Source organism: Bubalus bubalis, chromosome 22, assembly GCF_019923935.1.
Source record: "Bubalus bubalis isolate 160015118507 breed Murrah chromosome 22, NDDB_SH_1, whole genome shotgun sequence".
Classification (NCBI taxonomy): domain Eukaryota; kingdom Metazoa; phylum Chordata; class Mammalia; order Artiodactyla; family Bovidae; genus Bubalus; species Bubalus bubalis.
Genome location: NC_059178.1, coordinates 9,231,871 through 9,252,495, shown reverse-complemented (window position 1 = coordinate 9,252,495; position 20,625 = coordinate 9,231,871). Strand labels below are relative to the sequence as shown.

General features: G+C 40.0%; 1 protein-coding gene across 2 annotated transcripts in view; it reads left to right on the top strand.

The window, feature by feature from the left end:
• DCC (DCC netrin 1 receptor) overlaps window positions 1-16,274 on the top strand; it is a 1,367,203-nt gene extending 1,350,929 nt beyond the window's left edge. For both annotated transcript variants that reach the window (XM_044934810.2, XM_044934809.2), the window contains 2 exons: window positions 13,040-13,182; window positions 14,566-16,274. In XM_044934810.2, the coding sequence (XP_044790745.1) occupies window positions 13,040-13,182; window positions 14,566-14,655 (233 nt within the window). In that variant the 3' untranslated portion in view covers window positions 14,656-16,274. The remainder of the gene's footprint in view (window positions 1-13,039; window positions 13,183-14,565) is intronic.
• The last annotated feature ends 4,351 nt before the right edge of the window (window positions 16,275-20,625 follow it).

Below are 20,625 nucleotides of genomic sequence, written 5' to 3'. Positions count from 1 at the left end.
CTCGTTCTCTGGGAGGGTAGGATTGTCTTCCAGTGTGTCAGAACACCATCAGGTAAGGCAAAGGCTATCATGCCTTAAAATAACTCATCATATAGAAAGAGTACTGAAAAATGGGGGATCAGGCAAGACTGCACGAATATAGTTGGCTTTTAAACTGGTGTATAAGCACAGCATACCAAAACCCAGATAGCAACAGAGGAAGTGTGACAAAGCCCATCTGCAGTTTAAATGACTATGTTGAAAATACAGAAGGAAATAAGGATGAATGGACTTGGGATAAATCACTGAGCAACAACCACAGTCCATCAGCAGGTGAGAGGCTGCAAGATGGTTCCTAGAGTCCAGTTCAGATTGGACTGAGCTCTCAGACATCACTTACTAATCCAAACGCCGGGTGCCACTACTCCATCACTGTCTGTGCCACAAGACTGCTTGTTTTATAGGAAGAAGTTTGCTTGGTTTAAGTGGTATAGAAAATAGATTCAGAATGAAGCCTTTGGAAGAGCCACAGGTAAGGTCTCAAGCATGAAGTGATAAAGGCATGCCTCATAGTTCTTCAGAAGAATAAAGATGCAGACTAGAAAATCAAGAGCCAGGAATACACACTGAGGGAATAGGTGAAGAAAAGTTTCCAAGCCAAAACATTTGAGATTCAGAGTATAAAATACTGAATCTACCCAAATACAAATGTATATAGCACAGGGACAGAGTTGATACACATCCAAAAGCAAGTGTGTCTGCTATCCATGGAAATCTATTCATGGAAATCTTTGCTTTAAACATTTGTTCCACTTTACTAAAGGGCACTCTTAAGACCAAAGTTGTCTTATTGGCTGTTGATAAATCTCTCCTGGAAAATTTTTCTCATACTCTTTAATAATTCCCCATTCAGGAAAAAGAAAAAAATTAGGCCATATAATATGCCAGATAAAGTGCTAATACTGAACTCTAGAGACCCTTTAAATTCTTCTCTTGTACTGGAATGTTATTGAAATTAGATTCTACCTTGACCTCTTGATCTTCAGGGACCTCAGTGTTATCTTCAGCAAAATAATGGGAAGGGCACTAGTTGAACTCCAAGGGCCGTCAAGATTCCAGCGTTCAAACTTCTTTGCATCTGTGAATATTGCTTGAGAAAAGGGTGTCATATGAGGTTTAAACACTAGGCAATGTCTTTGATTCCTTTTGTAAAATGCAGTGTCTTGCCTGTTATTCAACACTCAGCAGGTATAAAACTGTTGCCTGGACACTAGAGATAATCAATTATTATAATTATCTTCTAATGGGTTTGAGCTATGGTACTCTTTAGGCATGTCTGCATCTTATTATAATAATATTAATGCTTCACAAGCACTATATAATACATCGTTTAGTTCAGTCGCTCAGTCATGTCCGACTCTCTGCATAGACCTGCCCAAATCATTAGGATCCCCAGCAGAAAATACTCCATTAGAATGTATTTTAATAGTGAGAACTATAATTTCTCTGTGTAAAACTACCAAAAAAGTAGTTAAATAATTTTTATTCTTAAATATATTTCCCAGTATACAACAGGGACAGGCTTGATTCAATTTTCTGCATAATAGGCTAAACCTATACTATTTACTTCTTTTGCGTGTTACTCTCTTTGTATATATCTCTATGCTAAAGTGAATTAATTTGTGTTAATTCATGAATATATGTTGCATGTGTTAAGGGTTAAAATGTAAACTTTTCAAAAAAATTTCTTAAAAACTGAAATTTAGGCAGAGATCAATATGGGAGACTAGGATGTGGAGCTCACCTCTTCCTACAAATCCTTCAGAAATATATCTATATTTGGAACAATTCTAACAGAATACTTACTGAATGTTGGCAGAAGATCTTTCTTATACAACCAAAGCTACAAGAAAGAGATGACCATGTAACTGGATAGGATGAAGTGGGGAAAAAAGAAATGGGACCCCATACCTGGCAGGGAGTTATGAAACAGGAAACATTCCCTCACGCTAGGAATCTCCTTCTCTGGCTGGGAAGTCAGCTGGGACAGATTGGGAGGATCAGAGGAAAGGGCAGTAGCACAGAAGGTCCTTGCCACCTCACTGACTCCCCAGCCCCAGACACGTGTCTGCTGGGTGCCCAGTGCCTGGGTTCTGAAACTCAGACTTGAGTAGCCAGACCTGGGGAAAGGACTTGGTTTGGCTGCAGAGAGGCAGCCTGAAGGGCCTGGAGTGTGGTCTAGGCCACAACTGGAATGCACGTAGGATGGAGGCTGCATCCTCCGTAAGAGCCGCATCGTCAACATGTGCCCAGTGGGAGGGTTGTGGACCCAGTGTGCTCACAGTGGGTGCTACTCCACTGCCACAAGCCCTGGGAACACGCAAGCACGGGTAGGTTGCCATCGTGTGAATGAACCGGGCGATTCCTGGTAATCCCACAGTGGGTGCTGGTGCGCTATGCCAGCAAACTCACACTGGCAGCTCCGTGAGCACAGTGCTTGGCGGGACAGCCGAGCTGCTTACTTACTGTTGCTCCCCAGGCGGAGGTTGATCCAAGGATGGTGCCAGCAACAGTGTACTCTGTGGGTGCCCACACTAGGTGGCAGGCGATGTCACAGAGTACATGTCCTCGGACAGTTCCCGGGAAGGAATACACACCTCCTTCCCAGTGGAGTGCTCTAGTCCTACTACTGATACCACTGGCTAAACTTGGCCTGTGGGCTTCTATTCCAACAACTGGGGAGCAGACCCTGCCACTGAAAGGGCTGTGACAACCACAGAGCAAAGAGAAGGCCTCACCCCACATCCGCTGAAGGCTCTGGTCACAGCAAGACACGCTTTATCCAGGGCCAGCACAACCTAAGGAAAGAAATGGCAAGCAACCATACCAAAAACAGCCCTCTTGAGCCAAAAATATTGGACTCAGGCTATACAAGGGCACTCCCACATAAAAACAGCCCTTCAAAACCACAGTAGAAAACTGTTTGTTTATCCTAAATCAAGAGAGTCAGAGAAATATGAAATGACAAAGCAGAGAAACCATTCCAATAATAAAAAAAAAAACCCACACAAGACAAATCCCCCATTTTAAAATATGAAATAGACCTCTCCAGTCTACCAGGGAGAGGGCAATGGCACCCCACTCCAGCACTCTTGCCTGGAAAATCCTATGGACAGGGGAGCCTGGTGGGCCGCAGTCCATAGGGTCACTAAGAGTCGGACAAGACTAGCGACTTCACTTTCACTTTTCACTTTCATGCATTGGAGAAGGGAATGGCAACCCACTCCAGTGTTCTTGCCTGGAGGATCCCAGGGACAGGGAAACCAGGTGGGCTGCCATCTCTGGGGTCGCACAGAGTCGGACACGACTGAAGCGACTTAGCAGCAGCAGCCACAGTCTACCAGACTCTGAGTTCAAAAAGGAGGTAATTAATAAAAATACTGAAGGAATTAAGAAGGACTATCAATAGAAATGCAGATCACTGTAACAAGGATCTAGAAACTATAATGAGCCATTCAAAATTAGACAAGTCAATTACTGACGTGAAAACCAAGTTACAGGCAAAAAATACCAAACTAAATAATGCAGAAGAATGAATAAGTGATTTTGAAGACAGAATAACAAATTATACAATCACAGCAGCAGACAGAAAGACAAATAAAAAACAATGAAAGAGAGATCTATGGGATAATATAAAGGGTGCCAATCTATCCATAAGTAGGGATTGCAGGAGAAAATGAGATCAAAATGTATTTAAAGAAATTATGGCTGAAAATTTCCCAGACCTTAAAGAAGGAAAAAAGATGCCCAGTTACAGAAAGAACAGAGGGTCCAAAATAAGATGAGCTTGAAGAGAGACCCACATTAAGACATATAATTGAAATGGAAAAAGTTAAAGCAAGACTCCTAAAGGCAGTGAGACAAAAACAAATTGCAGGTGAAGCCCCCCCCACATAAATATATCATCTGATTTAGCCATACAAAGTTTATAGGCCAGAAAAAAGTGGCTAGATATACTCAAAGTCCTGAATGGGAAAAACCTGCAACCTAAAATACTTACCCAGCAAGATTAACATTTAGAATAAAAGGAAGGAGAGAGAGAAGATTTCTCAGACAAGCAAAAACCAAAGAATACATCAATACTGAGCCTAGAGGGTTGGTATGGGGAGGGAGGAGGGTTCAGGATGGGGAACACGTGTATACCTGTGGCGGATTCATGTTGATATATGGCAAAACCAATACAATATTGTAAAGTTAAAAAATAAAATAAAAAATAGTGAAAGGTATTCTCTAAATAGAAAAGAAGCAAGAGTCTATAAGGAAGGGGAAGATTGCAATAGGAAAAGTAAACATATAAAAGGATTGTAGATCCCTTAAATAAACGTAAGACCAGAAACTATAAAACTCCTAGAGGAGAACATAGGCAAAACACTCTCCGACATACATCACAGCAGGATCCTCTATGACCCACCTCCCAGAATAATGGAAATAAAAGCAAAAATAAACAAATGGGACCTAATTAATCTTAAAAGCTTCTGCACATCAAAGGAAACTATTAGCAAGGTGAAAAGGCAGCCTTCAGAATGGGAGAAAATAATAGCAAATGAAGCAACTGACAAACAACTAATCTCAAAAATATACAAGCAACTCCTACAGCTCAACTCCAGAAAAATAAATGACCCAATCAAAAAATGGGCCAAAGAACTAAATAGACATTTCTCCAAAGAAGACATACAGATGGCTAACAAACACATGAAAAGATGCTCAACATCACTCATTATCAGAGAAATGCAAATCAAAACCACTATGAGGTACCATTTCACGCCAGTCAGAATGGCTGCGATCCAAAAGTCTACAAGTAATAAATGCTGGAGAGGGTGTGGAGAAAAGGGAACCCTCTTACACTGTTGGTGGGAATGCAAACTAGTACAGCCACTATGGAGAACAGTGTGGAGATTCCTTAAAAAACTGAAAATAGAACTGCCTTATGATCCAGCAATCCCATTGCTGGGCATACACACTGAGGAAACCAGAAGGGAAAGAGGCACGTGTACCCCAATGTTCATCACAGCACTGTTTACAATAGGCAGGACATGGAAGCAACCTAGATGTCCTTCAGCAGATGAATGGATAAGAAAGCTGTGGTACATATACACAATGGAGTATTACTCAGCCATTAAAAAGAACACATTTGAATCAGTTCTAATGAGGTGGATGAAACTGGAGCCTATTATACAGAGTGAAGTAATCCAGAAAGAAAAACACCAATACAGTGTACTAACACATATATATGGAATTTAGAAAGATAGTAACAATAACCCTGTGTACGAGACAGCAAAAGAGACACTGATGTATAGAACAGTCTTATGGACTCTGTTGGAGAGGAAGAGGGTGGGAAGATTTGGGAGAATGGCATTGAAACGTGTAGTATCATGTATGAAACGAGTTGCCAGTCCAGGTTCAATGCACGATACTGGATGCTTGGGGCTGGTGCACTGGGACGACCCAGAGGGATGGTGTGGGGAGGGAGGAGGGAGGAGGGTTCAGGATGGGGAGCGTATGTATACCTGTGGCGGATTCGTTTTGATGTTTGGCAAAACTAATACAGTGTTTCAGGTTTAAAAATAAAATTAAATTAAAAAAAATTATGGAAGTGATTTTAACTACAAACGTGCATGCTAATTCATTTCTATCATGTCCAACTTAGGGCAACCGTATGGACTATAGCCCTCCAGGTCCCTCTGTCCATGGGGATTCTCCAGCCAAGAATACTGGAGTGGCTCGCCATGGGATATTCCTCACCCAAGGATCAAAACTGTGTCTCTTATGTCTCCTTCACTGGCAGGCAGGTTCTTTACCACTAACACCATGTGGAAAGCCTGGTTTTAACTACAATGAACAGCAAAAGGATAAGCATAAAGATGTAAAATAGGAAATCAAAACGAAAAATGAAATCAAACTGAAAAAAAAAAACAAGATGTTGGTGAGGGGAGTAAGAAAATGTTATTTTTTAGAATGTGTTTGAACTTACATTACTACCAGTTTAAAGCAAGTAAATATAATAATGGTTTGACATATTTGAAATGGCTCCTCTGTCCATGGAATCCTCCAGGCAGGAATACTGGAGTGGGTTGCCATTTCCTTCTCCAGGGAATCTTCCCAACGCAGGGATCGAACATGGGTCTCCTGCATTGCAGGCAGATGCTTTACCCTCTGAGCCACCAGGGAAGCCCACTTGAAATCCAGGGTAACCACAAATCAAAAACATAAAGTAGGTTCACAAGAACCAAAAAGAACTCAAGCAATAATACAAAAGAAGACAAGCAAACCACAAAAGGAAAATCCAAAAGAAAAAGAAAAGAACAAAGAATATAAAATAAAAATTTTGGTAAACAAGATTTAAATTGGCAACAAATACATACCCATAAATAATTACTTTAAATGCCACAATCAAAAGATACAGAAGGGAAGACTGGACAATAAAATAAGAACCTACAATATGCTGTCTACAAGAGCCCCACTTTGAAGGTGAAGGACATACCTATATGGAAAGTGAGGGGAGGGGAAAAAGACATTTCATTCAAATAGAAATGACAAGAAACCAGGAGCAGGAAGACTCATATGGGACAACATGGACCTTAAAAACAAAGCCCATAAAGGTAAAGAAGGACATTATATACTGTTAAAAGGATCAATATATATGCACCCAGTATTGGAGCACCTAAATATGTAAAACAAATACTAACAGATATACAAGGAGAAACTGATGGGAATACAATAAAAGTAGAAGACTTTAATGCCCCACTGACATCAATGGACAGGATTCCAGGAAGAAAATCTGTAAGGCAACAGAAATCCTATACAACAAACAAAACAGTTATGTATAACTGGTAATTTTAGAACAGTGAGAGAGTGAAAGTCGCTCCGTCATGACCGACTCTTGTGACCCCATGGACTATATAGTCTATGGAATTCTCCAGGCCAGAATACTGGAGTGGGTAGCCTTTCCCTTCTCCAGGGGATCTTCCCAACCCAGGGATCGAACCCAGGTCTCCCGCACTGCAGGCAGATTTTTTACCAGCTCAGCCACAAGGAAAGCCCAAGAATACTGGAATGGGTAGCCTATCCCTTCTCCAGGGGATCTTTCCTGATACAGGAATCAACCCGGGGTCTCCTGCATTGCAGGCAGATTCTTTACCAACTGAGCTATGAGGGAAGCCCTTAGAACAGTAAATCCCTCCATAAAAGAAAACACAGTCTTCCCAAACACACATGGAATGTTCTCTAGGATAGACCACATAGGACACAGAACAAGTCTCAACAGATTTTAAGAGGACGGATATTATTTCAAACGTCTTCTCTGACCACTGTGGCATGAAATTAGAAATGAGAAACAAGAATGGATGGAGACCAACAACATGCTACTAAGAAACCAATGAGCCAAGGGTGAAATCAAAGAGGACATTTTACAAATACCTAAAGACAAGGGACAATAAAAACACAACCATACAAAAATCTATGGGATATAGCAAATGCAGTCTTAAGGGTAAAGTTTATAGCAAATAGAGCTTCCTCAAAAAACAACCCTGACCTACCACCTAACAGAATTAGAACAACCACAAAACCTAAAGTCGACAGAAGGAAGGAAATAATACATATGAGAGAGGAACTTGAGATTTAAAAACAGAAAAGTTAATGAAACCGAAAGCTGGTTTTGTTGAAAGAATAAACAAAATTGACAAACCTTTGGCCACACTTACCAAAAATAAATGAGAAGACCAAATAAATGAAATAAGAAATGAAAAGGGAGACATAAAAAATTATACCATATAAATAAAAATTAATAATTAGGGGATAGTATAAACAACTCTACACCACCAAACTGGACAACTTAGAAGAGACAGAAAAGTTTCTAGAAACATACAGCCCACTAAAACTGAATCAAGAAGAAATAAATAATTCAAACAGACTGATCACTAGAAGTTAAACAACCTATAATTTAAAAAAACTCCATGCAAACAGAAACCCAGGTCTAGATGGTTTCACTGGGGAATTCTACTAAATAAACATTTAAAAAAGAACTTACACTGGTCTCTCTCAAACTCTTCCAAGGGTCTGAAGAAAAAGGAATATTCCCAAAATCATTCTATGCAGCCACCATCATCCTGATACCAAAACCAGAAAAAGAAACTACCAAAAAATAAAATTGCAGACCAGTATCTTTGATCAATATAGATGCAAAAATCCTAATAAAATATTACCAAACTGAATTCAATAACACACAAAATGGACCATACATCATAGTCATGCTGGATTCATGCTAGGATCACAAGGCAGTCAAACATATGAAAATCAATCAGATACACCAGTCACAAACCAAAGAAAGATACAGTGGGTGAAAGCCAGTTTCTTCAGCAAATGGTGCTGGGAACGTTGGATAGCTGCATGTAAACCAATGAAGTTATTGGAACACACCCTCACTCCATACCACAAAACTCAAATAGCTTCAAGACTTAAATATAAGATATGACCCCAAAAAACCCCTAGATGAGAACATAGGCAAAACATTCTCTTGTATAAATTTATATAAATTATAGTAATACTTTCTTAGGTCAATCTCCCAAAAGAAATAAAAGCAAATATAAACAAATAGGACCTAATGAAACTAGTAAGTTTTTGCACAGCAAGGAAAACCAGAAATAAAATGAAAAGACAACTTACAGAAGAAAATATTTACAAATGATGTGACCAAGAAAAGATTCATCTCCAAAATATGCAAACAGTTCATAGAGCTCAATATCAGAGAACCCCAAACAACCTGATCATAAAGTGGGCAGGAGACCTAAATAGACATTTCTCCAAAAAGGCACACAGATGACCAATAGGCACATGAAAAGATGTGCAACATCACTATCAGAGAAATGCAAATTAAAACCACAGTAAGATATCACTTCAAACCAGTCAGAATGGCCGTGTGTGTATGTGTGTGTTAGTTGCTCAGTCATGTCCAACTCTTTGCAACGCCATGGACTTTAGTCAGCCAGGCTCTTCTGCCCATGGAATTTTGCAGGCAAGAATACTGGAGTGGGTTGCCATTCCCTTCTCCAGGGCATCTTCCCAACCCAGGGATCGAGCCCAGGTCTCCTACATTGTGGGCAGATTCTTTACCATCTGAGCCACCAGGGCCATAAAGACTAAAAATAAGAGATGCTGGAGAGGGTGTGGGGAAATGGAAACCTACGCTGTTGGTAGAAATGTAACTTGGTGCAGCCACCATGGGGAACGGTATGGAGGTTTCTTAAAAATTTTTAAATATTGAGTTGCCATATGATCCAGCAGTCCCACTCCTGGGCAGACATCCAGAGAAAACACTACTTCAAAAAGATACACGTACCCCAGTGTTCACTGAAGCTCTGTTCACAATAGCCAGGCCATGGAAGCAACCTAACTATTGATAGAAGGGATGAAGATGTAGAGTATCTATATAATTCCTCAGCCATAAAGAGGAATGAAAGAGGGACATTTGCAGCATGGATGGACCTAGAGATTATCAAACAAATGAAGCCAAATACCAGAGAACCTTATTTATATGTGGAATCTGAAAAATGATATTAAAAACATTCATAAACCAGAAACAGATATATAGACATAGAAAACAAATTTAAGGCTGCCAAAGTGGAAAGGGGTAGAAGGGAGGGATAAATTTGAGTTTGGCATTAGCATTTATATATATATATATATATATATATATATAAATTACTATATATAAAATAAACAAGGACCCACTGCACAGCAACAAAGGGAACTATATTCAGAATATATGTGTGTGTGTGTGTGTTGGAATCGCTCTGTAGTATACCTAAACTAGCACAACACTGTAAATCAACTATAATTTTTAAAGAACTAAAATTTAAAATTCAAAAACTAATTGGATTTCACCATATACCATCAAGAAAATCAAAGTAAAAATTTTAACAACAAAAAAAAAATTTCCATGTAAAGTGTTAATTGTTCAAATGTAGCTGCTCTGGTTCTATTTAAGGAAGGAAGAGCTAGGAGGTCTTGGAATGTGCTCAGAGGAACGTCTTTCCATGGCAATAAAACTACATTTGGGTTTAATCGGAATATCGTGAACATACTTGAAGGGACTGTAAACACAATTCAGAAAATGGCATTCACAGCGGGAGTTGCATAGATGTGTTCCCAGGGCTCAGCGGTGCTGCATGAAGACTCCTCTTTAAACTCTGTGCTTTCCCTTGCGTGATCATCTACAATATTAATGTGAATTACACATGTTGCAGTAGCTAGAGAGTACTTTAATAGCATCACTCTGACAGGGTTTTCAGTGCCTGCCTTTGTATTTAGGTTTACAACTAAGTTGGCTGTAGGAACACTGTGTTTCTAGTCAGAGGCCAAAGGAAAAATATAGAGGTAGATTTACTACACAAATGATTTCTTCAGATCCAACGAAGACCAGCTGGTATTATTACATTCTTTGGGAGAATGAAGGTTTGCCAGTTGTTCAACCAGAAAAAAACTGATGGTAAAAAATGATCGTGTAAGACAAATTCAAAATGACTTGTGTGACACAGCGGTCAGTACAAAATTTATGTGATTATTTTGTTTTAGCCCACTGACCTCCAGTCTCATTAAATTGATGATCTTAATTTAAATCGTATTATTTGTATAGTACTTTGCTATTTAAACATGTTTTGGTTTTATAGAACAGTCTTAGAGCTACAGGTTTATAAAAGTTATGCCAAGTTTTATGTTTGTATAAATTTAAATAACACTGTAATAAAAGTAGTTTAAATCAATGCCGAAATTCATTGTTTTCCTCTTTAAATTCAAACATAATTTAACTATAAGAAACTGTAATACAATAAGTAGTTTATACCCTCAAATGACTTATAGTCCTGAACTAGGTTTCATGTTTTTTTTACACTGCTTCTTCAAAAAGCTCATTTTAGTTGGATGGATTAAATCAACATGCCAATGAAAAAAACATTAATGTGTTCAGTGGAGTTTGACAGATCTTGGTAAAAATTCTTATTCTGTCTATCCTTCTGAAATGTATGAATTTGGGTAAGTTACTTCATTTCTCTCTCCTTTAGCCTCCTCATATATGAACTGGAGATAGAATACTTAGCAGGCTTGTTTTGACAATTAAATCTTATTTTCAATTTATTTATCTTAATTGGAGACTAATTACTTTACAATATTGTAGTGGCTTTCACCATACATCGATACAAATCAGCCACAGGTGTACACGTATTCCCTTATCCTGAACCCCCTTCCCACCTCCCTCCCCATCCCATCTCTCAGAGTCATCCCAGCGCACCAACCCTGAGCTCCCTGTCTTATGCATTGAACCTGGACTGGTGATCTATTTCACATATGGTAATATACATGTTTCAATGCTATTCTCTCAAATCATCCCACCCTCGCCTTCTCCCACAGAGTCCAAAAGTCTGTTAAATCTTATTAACAGCTAGCTCTCTTTGAAAGAGTTACAGGAAATCAGCAACTTTAAATACATCATCTTATTAGTCCTCACAAATTATTATTTCTATTTTATAGATGAAGAAACAGGCAAGAGAACTTAGGTTAGTTGAGCAAGGAATTATACAGGTAGAATGCATAGTTAGGCTTTCCAGGACCTGAATTCAGATTCGGTTGGTAAGTCCCAAATTCTTCCCTACTATGCTATTGTCTAAAATGGAATAAACTTCTTAGCACAAGTCTAGAGCTTAGTAGGAGTTCCACAAATGTTAGTATTTCTTTTCTTAATAAGATGATTCTTACTTCTCCTGTCTGTATCTCTTCTCATATGAGTTACCAAAAACTTAAGATCACCCTCTAGTGATAAATGATTCTAACTGCAGACTTTTCAGCCTTGGTTTAAGAAAAATGGTGATTGAATATAAATATGAAGGAATTAGATGCTAGGCCAAAATGTGTGAGAAAATGTGTGCTGGATGGGGTTTAGCATTTATAAATTGCTAGCTTCCTAGATGGTTTGCATTCTTCCTTTTCTAATAAGCAAAAATCCCCTATTTCTCTGATAGTAAAATAACTTTTGAGTTTTATTAACTAGATTACATTTTTGAAAGTATGGTCAAAATAACTTTTTTCCCCCCCAAAATATACAGTATGTCACTAGGATCATTTGAACTTGAATAGCATCATTCATTATAGAAGAGAACTGAGGCAAGCATTGGAATAGCTTCAATGCCTTCTATGCTAAGGTCTTGGTTCCGATACTAAACATGACAAAAGACCTTAGGTATATGAGGTATACTAGCTGATTTGATATACGCCTTTATAAAATTTGTATTTTAGACTATAGGGAAAAATTATACTTGCTGCTACATGTTAAGCAGAATTTATAAGGCAAATTTTAGACCCTAAAATAAAAGGTAGCCATTGTTTGTAGCAGACTGAAATGTAATTTGTAGAAACTCAGCAGTTATTCAAATGACTTTCATGAGCATTAGAATGTGTTTCATTGAGAGAAACTATACTGATCAGGACAGAATCATATCTTTTTTTTTCTTTTCCAACAGAAAATATTCAATCAGGTTAGCCATAAAGAACTGTTTTGCACTGTAACACCTAATACTCTGCAGATCAGAGCAACCATCTCTTTTAACTGCGCAAGTGTTCCTTGGTACTTGTTAAACAGTATATGGTTTATACAGGTGGTTGAGAACAGGGCTGTCTGGCCCAAAGCTGCGACTGGCCCCAACTGAGCCGGCCTGACACTTATACCATATGACAAATATTCCACAGTTCCCACGCAACGTTTCACAGGGATATCTGAAATGCACTCGCAATGACATATGACTGGCGGAGCTTCATCTGGAGAGGCCTAATCAGGATTTGTCTTCCATTCAGGAGAAATAAAATGAGCCCATTCATGTGTCAGAACTCATCTCTTGACTACAGAATGAACAATAGCCTAAAGGCAATGCCAACCCTCTGGATTTGGCTTACACACTAGCGAGATTGTTCCAGAATGTTTTACACAGTACTTTCATCACTCTGTTTTCTATTTTAGGGCCTACTCTTCCCAAGACTCATGTGAAAACAGCCTCTCTTGGGTTGGCTGGAAAGGCAAGATCTCCTTTGCTTCCTGTATCCGTGCCAACAGCCCCTGAAGTGTCTGAGGAGAGCCACAAACCAGCAGAAGATCCAGCCAACGTAAGGCCGTCCTTGAAATTCATGGGGGCACTGCTGCGCAAAGCAGTCTAAGCCATCCAGCCCTCTCCATTAAGCCCAGGCCCTCCTGTTCTTACTGTTAGTTTAGTTCTGTTTTCCTGCACTTGAATATGAGGAGAAAAAACTTCATGGAAAAAAATTACATCAAGGATCTAGTTATATGAAAAAAATCATTGCTACTTAAATAAAGGCAATCTTTATACAGACAAGCTGATAGCAACATATTGAGTGACTTTACATACATACATACACACACATGTGTATATACATGTATATAAATATGCACGTGTGTATATATACACACTGGCATCACTATCCTATAGAAATACAATGCGAACCACACAGGTTAAAACTTTCTAGGAGTCACATGAACAGATGTACAAATAAATAGGTGAGATTAATTTTAATGATATATTTTTATCTAACCCATATAGATATTATCACTTCAACATGCAATATTAAAAAAATTATCATTAAGATATTTACTTTTTTTGTACTAAGTGCTCAGAATATGATGTATATTTTACATGTACAACACATCTCAATTTAGGCTATTCACATGTCAAAACCCCAGGTGCTACTTTTGACTTGAGGTTGCTGTATTGGACAATGAGATCTAGATTATTCAAGAAAAACAACCCAGACAACTATGACATCATTTGGGGAAAGCAGTAACAATAATCACCTCACTGCAACCTCCCTTTTCATATATAGGGCCAGTCTTTTGAGCCAAAGTGGCTATTTTCAATCCTTGTTAATCTCTGAAGATAACACAGTAAATGACCAAATCATTTACTGGCAGGCTGAAATTCCTGTAAGAAGGTACCATCTGCAACCTGTTTAATACCATGAGGTCAAGTTCCCACAAAAAAAATGATTATGTGGTATTACAAAGGAAAGCTGCTTATGTAAATTCTGTTTATAGCCTGATGGACAAGAAAAGTAACTAACATACCCCAGTATCTACCATGTGCTGAACTCACAGGATGCTCAGAATAGCCTTTGAAAAAGATATAATCATCATCATTTTATACCTGAAAACTACACATCAGAGAGGTTTACTAACTTGTCCAAGATCACATAGCTAGTAATTGGTAGAACTTGATTTGAAACAAGATTTTGTTTTCAACACTGAAGCCTCCTCACAGAGATGAAGCTGGTGAAATAGCACACAGGCCTTCGTCACTGCCTCTTTTATGACCAGCGTCTTCATCCAGTGATTATATGCGGAGTGCAGCCCCTGGGCTATGGGCCGCTGTGTCATGCATGAGAATGCACAGTGAAATGATCAGAGATGGCACCCCCTTACAAAGGAAGGCACCCACATTCACCTGCACTAATCCTTTGCTCTCATTCTCTCTGTAGGTGTATGAACAGGATGATCTGAGTGAACAAATGGCAAGTTTGGAAGGGCTGATGAAGCAGCTTAACGCTATCACAGGCTCGGCCTTTTAACACGCATCGCTGAATTGACGAGCTGAATTTTCGGGGACCTCTGCAGCATTACCAGTTACCCATGAACAGCACACCTGTATCCAAGAATGCTAACCAGTGTACAGGTCAACCGTCAAGACCACTCACTCCTGGAAGATCCTGAAGCAGTTCCGAAAGAAGAAGCAGTCCTTCTTTCCTGGGCATCAGGAGTTTCAAAATGAGGACTCTGGGGTCCCTTAACAAAAGCAAAGATACATCTTCACTGCAATGTCAAAGCTGGAGCTGCGAGAATACTCGTGGGCCTTTGCCACTGCAGTGACTGACTGTCATGACGAATACGGAACGCTCTTCACAAGGCCTGTCAGCTTCTCCTGATGGGTGGGTCTAGTCTTACAAAAGGCAAGTGCATTATTGAAGCCTGTACCCTGCCATGGCAAACCAGCGCAAGCTCACTATTTTGTTTTCAAATAATTTAAAGTACAGAGCACCCATGGGAACTTTCTCACCAAAGGATTGGATGTTTTTCTGACAGCACAAAAAAGTAAGCGAGCAAACAGAAGGTGTACATTCTGTAACGTGGTCACACTTGCACAGGTGCTGGGTATCAGCAAGTGGCTGTGAAATTCACCCATGTTAGCAAGGTATCTGTAAATCCACCCTTGGTTAACACTGATGTCTGGAGAACAGGAACATTTAAAAATCTCCAGCGAGGGACATGCTGCCAACCACCAGTCCATTCCCTGAAGGAGGATACAACATGCAATCTTCTCAGACACGTGTTAATTATGAGCTTAAAACTTCTAACAGGACACTGTTCAATCTGGGTGGCTTTTGTGCCATCCCACACTGTGATGATATTTCAAACTTCACCAAGTCCGTCTCCCTCAGAAGTCTGGCTGGAAGAGTTCTCCTCTCCACCCCATCCCTCCCTGAGTCCTCCTTGGCAGCCAGCCCTGGGCAGGTGGCCAGCTCCACACATTCCATGCCACCCCCCAGCCCCGATCTACCTTTCTGAAACCCTCTGTGGACGTGGCAGACCCATCCCATCCGAGGAAGGGAAGGAAAATGGAAGGCAGTTTCAAACAGTACCTTCTCTTGCGTGATGTCTCTTCCACCAACAGGGTCCTCACTGACTCAGAGCAGGCAGTGTTGGTGAGTGGCGACCACCAGGCTTGTTGTCAAGGAAACCTTCTGCACCACACCTGCCCAGAGTCAGAGAGGAACGGGGGGAAGACATCGCTTGACACTTCTAACACATCACCCTAAATCCGGTGGATGCTCTTTAAAAACTGCATCTTCATTATGAGCTAGAACCTTAAACTCCTATTGCCATGTTTATCTACAGCTTGCAACTAGGTGAAATTAAAAACATTGTGTGTGCACCCTTTTAGTTTCTGAATTTGCAGCTGCAAATTTGGAGTTAATCCATTTGTGCAGCTGAATCGCCAAAAGGGAGCCCGTTTGCATATTTATCTGTTAGGCAACTTGAAAACCCAATAAGAGAGTTTCAGCTGAATTATTCCTTTCAGCTCTGCCTTTGATTTCAAGCTTGAGTAGGTCATAATTTTAAAAGAGCATGGAAGGAATAGGATCTTTACAACCTAATAGCTCCTTTTATTAGGTGGGTAATTATATATGAATCCCTGAATGAAATATTTTGAGCAAAATGGCACTGTAACAGAAGTAATAATTCAGATTATTTTTTTACAGTTTTATGTCGGGAAGGAAATCTGATGTCAAAGAGAGGGCTTGTTCAAATGGTTCATTAGAAAGTCCGGTCCATTTGTGAAATCGTTCCTTCAATAAGAGTGCTTGTTCAATTTACTTACATTTTCATGAAGTCCTTCTGAAGAGCTATGTGACGTTATCCTCTGGGGCAGATAACTCTTATTCAACATCTAAACACTTAGGCAAACAACACTCCACTGACCTGGAAGAAGGCATTTCATAACATGATATTGAGTTTCACAAAAAATAATCTATGACATCAGGAAAAAAAATGTTCATTAGCCCACCTTACCCTCTCAAGGTCCTAGGATGGCTTTTCTTTTCTAATCCTTACAAACATGGAACATTCTCTGAAGGCATCTGACATCCAAGGAGAGTCATTCTGAGGGTCCAGATAGGAATGAGCTGTAAATCTTGCAGATTTCAGGGACTAGTCATGTCTTCAGTCTGTATTCTGTATCTGCACAATCAAGAGAACTAGCATTTTTACAACATTCCAAACTCCTCTAGTCAAAGTCATTGATCTTAGGAGATACGTTTTTTAAACACATAAAAATATACAGTATATGATTTCAGCATGCTCTTGAAACTGTCTTCATAAACATACCCAATGCTCTATCTTAGTAACTGGCAATGCTAATAAGTCTTAGCTCCGTGCAAGGAATATGTGGTAGAATCCATTTACATTCTCACAAAAGGCTCTTGGGAGATTGGCCCAATGGTTTGAACATGACTTGACAGCAACTCTGTACAACCCTGCTCCCTGTTCTCTCAGATAGTTCACGTGTATGTACAACTGCCTGCCCAAGTGTACAGGTAACTTTCTAATTTCCCGGTCTCCTGCTCTCTTGACAAGAAGAAATCTGTGAATAGTGCAAGATAACCTTTGTTTTGCTCTTACTCTGAGTCTAGTTCATGACAAACAGGGCTCTTTAAGCTCATAAATCTCTCTGATTCCCGTGGGGTGATGCTTGACAGCCAACCAGCAGCTCTGCCACCAGGAATCATTTCTCCCTGAAAAAGAAGAAAATAAAACTTGGCAGAGCATGCTCAGACCCCACCCCCGAAACCTCCCGCTCTGCTGAACTGTCAGGCATAAGCCTCCTCTTGAAAAAGCTTGGTACATTTCTTTGGTATTTCATGCTGATAAGAAAGCTATTTACTTTCCTCTAGGAAGTTCTGCATTTGAGAAACTCACAAAAATTCAGATAGCTCAAGATGCACAGAACACTTGGAGGATGCTCTAGCCAAAAGTTAAATAGTTCTTAGTGACTCACTCTCAATAAGAAACCAGTCACAGCTCTTTGTAGAACAGAGCTATAAGCTTCTAGAGCATTTAAATAATGGAACTTTACATTTGGATATTATAAAGTGCACATACAATTGAACAAGCTGGAAAAAAATCAAGCGAGGGCAGGGATATAGGAGGTGAATTTATTAAGGCTAGGAGGGGTTGGGAATAACATTATTCTCTTCAAAATAAGGGTCATTCCCAGTGACGTACATGTTTCCATCCCCTGCATTGGGTAAGACCTATGAAAGTCCAGCACTGGTGTGTCATTCCAGACATGTGGAAACTATAATGTTGGGCACTCATTGGCTTTTCCCATAAAGAATCTAAGTACAGGTCTTTCTGGAAGCCTTCCTTAGTCTGTGCTTGAAAATGGTTACTCTTTCCTAGTTACTCTTGTGATACAACCGTCTACTGACCCTGTTTAAAGAAACAGCTTAAGGTCTTCTCCAAACATAACAGAGTGTCTCGCACATGGCTGCTGAACTGAAATTCTAACCACCCCATCCCCCAAGAAAAGCCTCTAAAGCAATCCCCTTACCTTTTATATAAAAAGCTGTGTCCAGACTGACGCCTTGTAATTTTAGAATGTCCATTTCTAGTTCATGAGAGAGAAAAAAAGAAAATAGAATAACTCCCTAGTTTGACACATGTTTATCAAAAACAAAACTGTCGGAACTTTAAAATAGATGCAGAATGTGGTCGCTTTCCCTTCCTGGACCAATTTACTTCATCTAAATGCAGACCATCCCTAAGGCCAGAGGTTAATATCTTCACATGTTCATCACCCACATACACAAGAGAGTACCCCCAACAGTCCAGAGCAGCAGAGCAGTCGGTCATACACTCAAACCTACTATCTTTTTTTAAATATTTTCAAAGCAACGTTTGACTTAAAATAATTTGTATTTCTCTGATAACTTTCAGAAGTCACTTTCCTAGTGTACAGAAAAGCTTTTCACTTGATTTCCAATTAAGTCAGACTTTGGAAAAAATCATAGATGTTTTGTATGATATTCCATTGCATTCGAAAACACGTGCTATCCCATGCGTCAGTGTAACTTGCTATCGAAATACCTGCTTCCAAAATGTCCTGATTCTGAAAAGAAATGCCTGAGTATTTCCAGGTCAGTGAGATCAGACGGAAGCGCACACACTAAGACTGTATCTAGGCTCTCCATTGCCGCTCTTGGGTAACGTTCCCTTGCTGGATTTCTGCTGCACTCTCTGAAGGACTTCTCCTGCTCTCAGTAGAGAGCCTCTGTACATTGTATGCTCTGATTTTTTGTTGGTTGGAGAGCAACAGCCAAACTCTACAAGATGTCGCGAACACAGATACATGGGCCAAGGGATCTCAGTGTGTGCTGAACGTGTGTTCTCAGATGCAAGAAAGGAAGGTTAGGGAGGAGGAGAAATGCTGTTTTTTTTATTACTGTAGGGTAACCTGACAATTCAGAACTTTGTGAATTGTCAGCTTGTTTGGGGAGGGGGGTGGGGGGCTGGGGGGGGTGGGTCTGGGGTGTACTTTTTATAAGTAATATTTAATTTATTATTTAGAGTGGCTTCTTTTTTGGATAATTTATGATACAAAGGGAGACCTGGTTGGGAATCTAGATATGGCTGTTAAAGCTGCAGTGTTCCATAGCTTAGAGGGACCACTTTGGAAATGAATTGTCCACTGCTGGGTATGAGGGTATGCCCAGGCAAAGCCCCCACTGAATTTCCATCATCACCGCCTTCTCCCTTGCCAGGGTCATTCAAACTTGATTACCACCAAACCTACAATATTCCAATGGCATTTTTCAGATCAAATGCTACTCATTCTCTCCAAGGGCTTTGCGATTCAAATTGTTAGTGTGTTAGTGGTAGGTTTATTTGGTAGAAGTGGGTATACTACAGCTTTAACTAGCCTTAGTGGAAAAAAGAAAGTTTTTGTTGCTACAAAATGCCTTTTAATTTCAAAAAAAGAAAAAAAAAAAGGTATTTTGAGCCCACAAAGAGTTTCTTTAAATTGTCAGACTCTAGCATTGTTAACCAAATTAGACTAGTGATTGCAATATTTAAGTGTAAATCTTGTTCTATGAGAAAGGAAACTTGCTTACAGTTTAAAACAATGACTGTTTCTACACAAATCTTGTATACTACTACACGAGGAAAAAGGGGTTTTGTAATCACTGTAGAACAGTCTCATATTCATTTTTTATAGAAATGTTATTCCAATGGTGCATTTTTTTGTTAATAAATAAAGTTTTGATACAAAGTTCTTCCTCCATGTTATTTATATTAAACGACTGATATGAAATGAGCACACCCCGAACCCCTGCCTGTCTGCGTTCTTCCTCCTCAGGACACGTGCTGCCTTTTTGGACATGTGGATCAGGGACGGTCGGAGGAGCCTGGAGGGTTACAGTCTGTGGGCTCGGACACGCCTTAGGAACTAAAGGACAGCAACAGCAGAGACTGTCAGTCCTCTGGCACATCCCTTTAGATGTTTCTGCTGTTTCAAGCACACGCCCAGTAAGGTTTCTATCCCAACAGCCAACACCCAGGTCTGCTAGAAGGTTGCCCTCCCATTGCCAGAATTTGCTTTTTTGCCTACACACACAGGAGACCTGTGAATTCCAAATCAGATAGATCTTACCAATACTGTTAGATGCCCAAGCCCCCATGCCCTGACTGAGACAACTCTGTAGTGAAAGCCAACTTATTTCCAGAGCCTCAGGCAGGACTGAACCAAAGTGACTCAGTGGGGACACAAAGATGCACTGCTGTGTGCTTAGTCGCCAAGTGGTGCCTGGCTCTCTGAGACCTCTGTGGGCTGCAGCCTGCCAGGCTCCTCTGTCCAAGAGATTCCCAGGCAAGAATGCTAGTGCGGTCGGCATTTCCTTCAGGGGAATTGCTCAGACTCAGGGATCAAGCTCACATCTCCTGCACCACCTGCATGGCAGGAGAATTCTTTATCACTGAGGCAC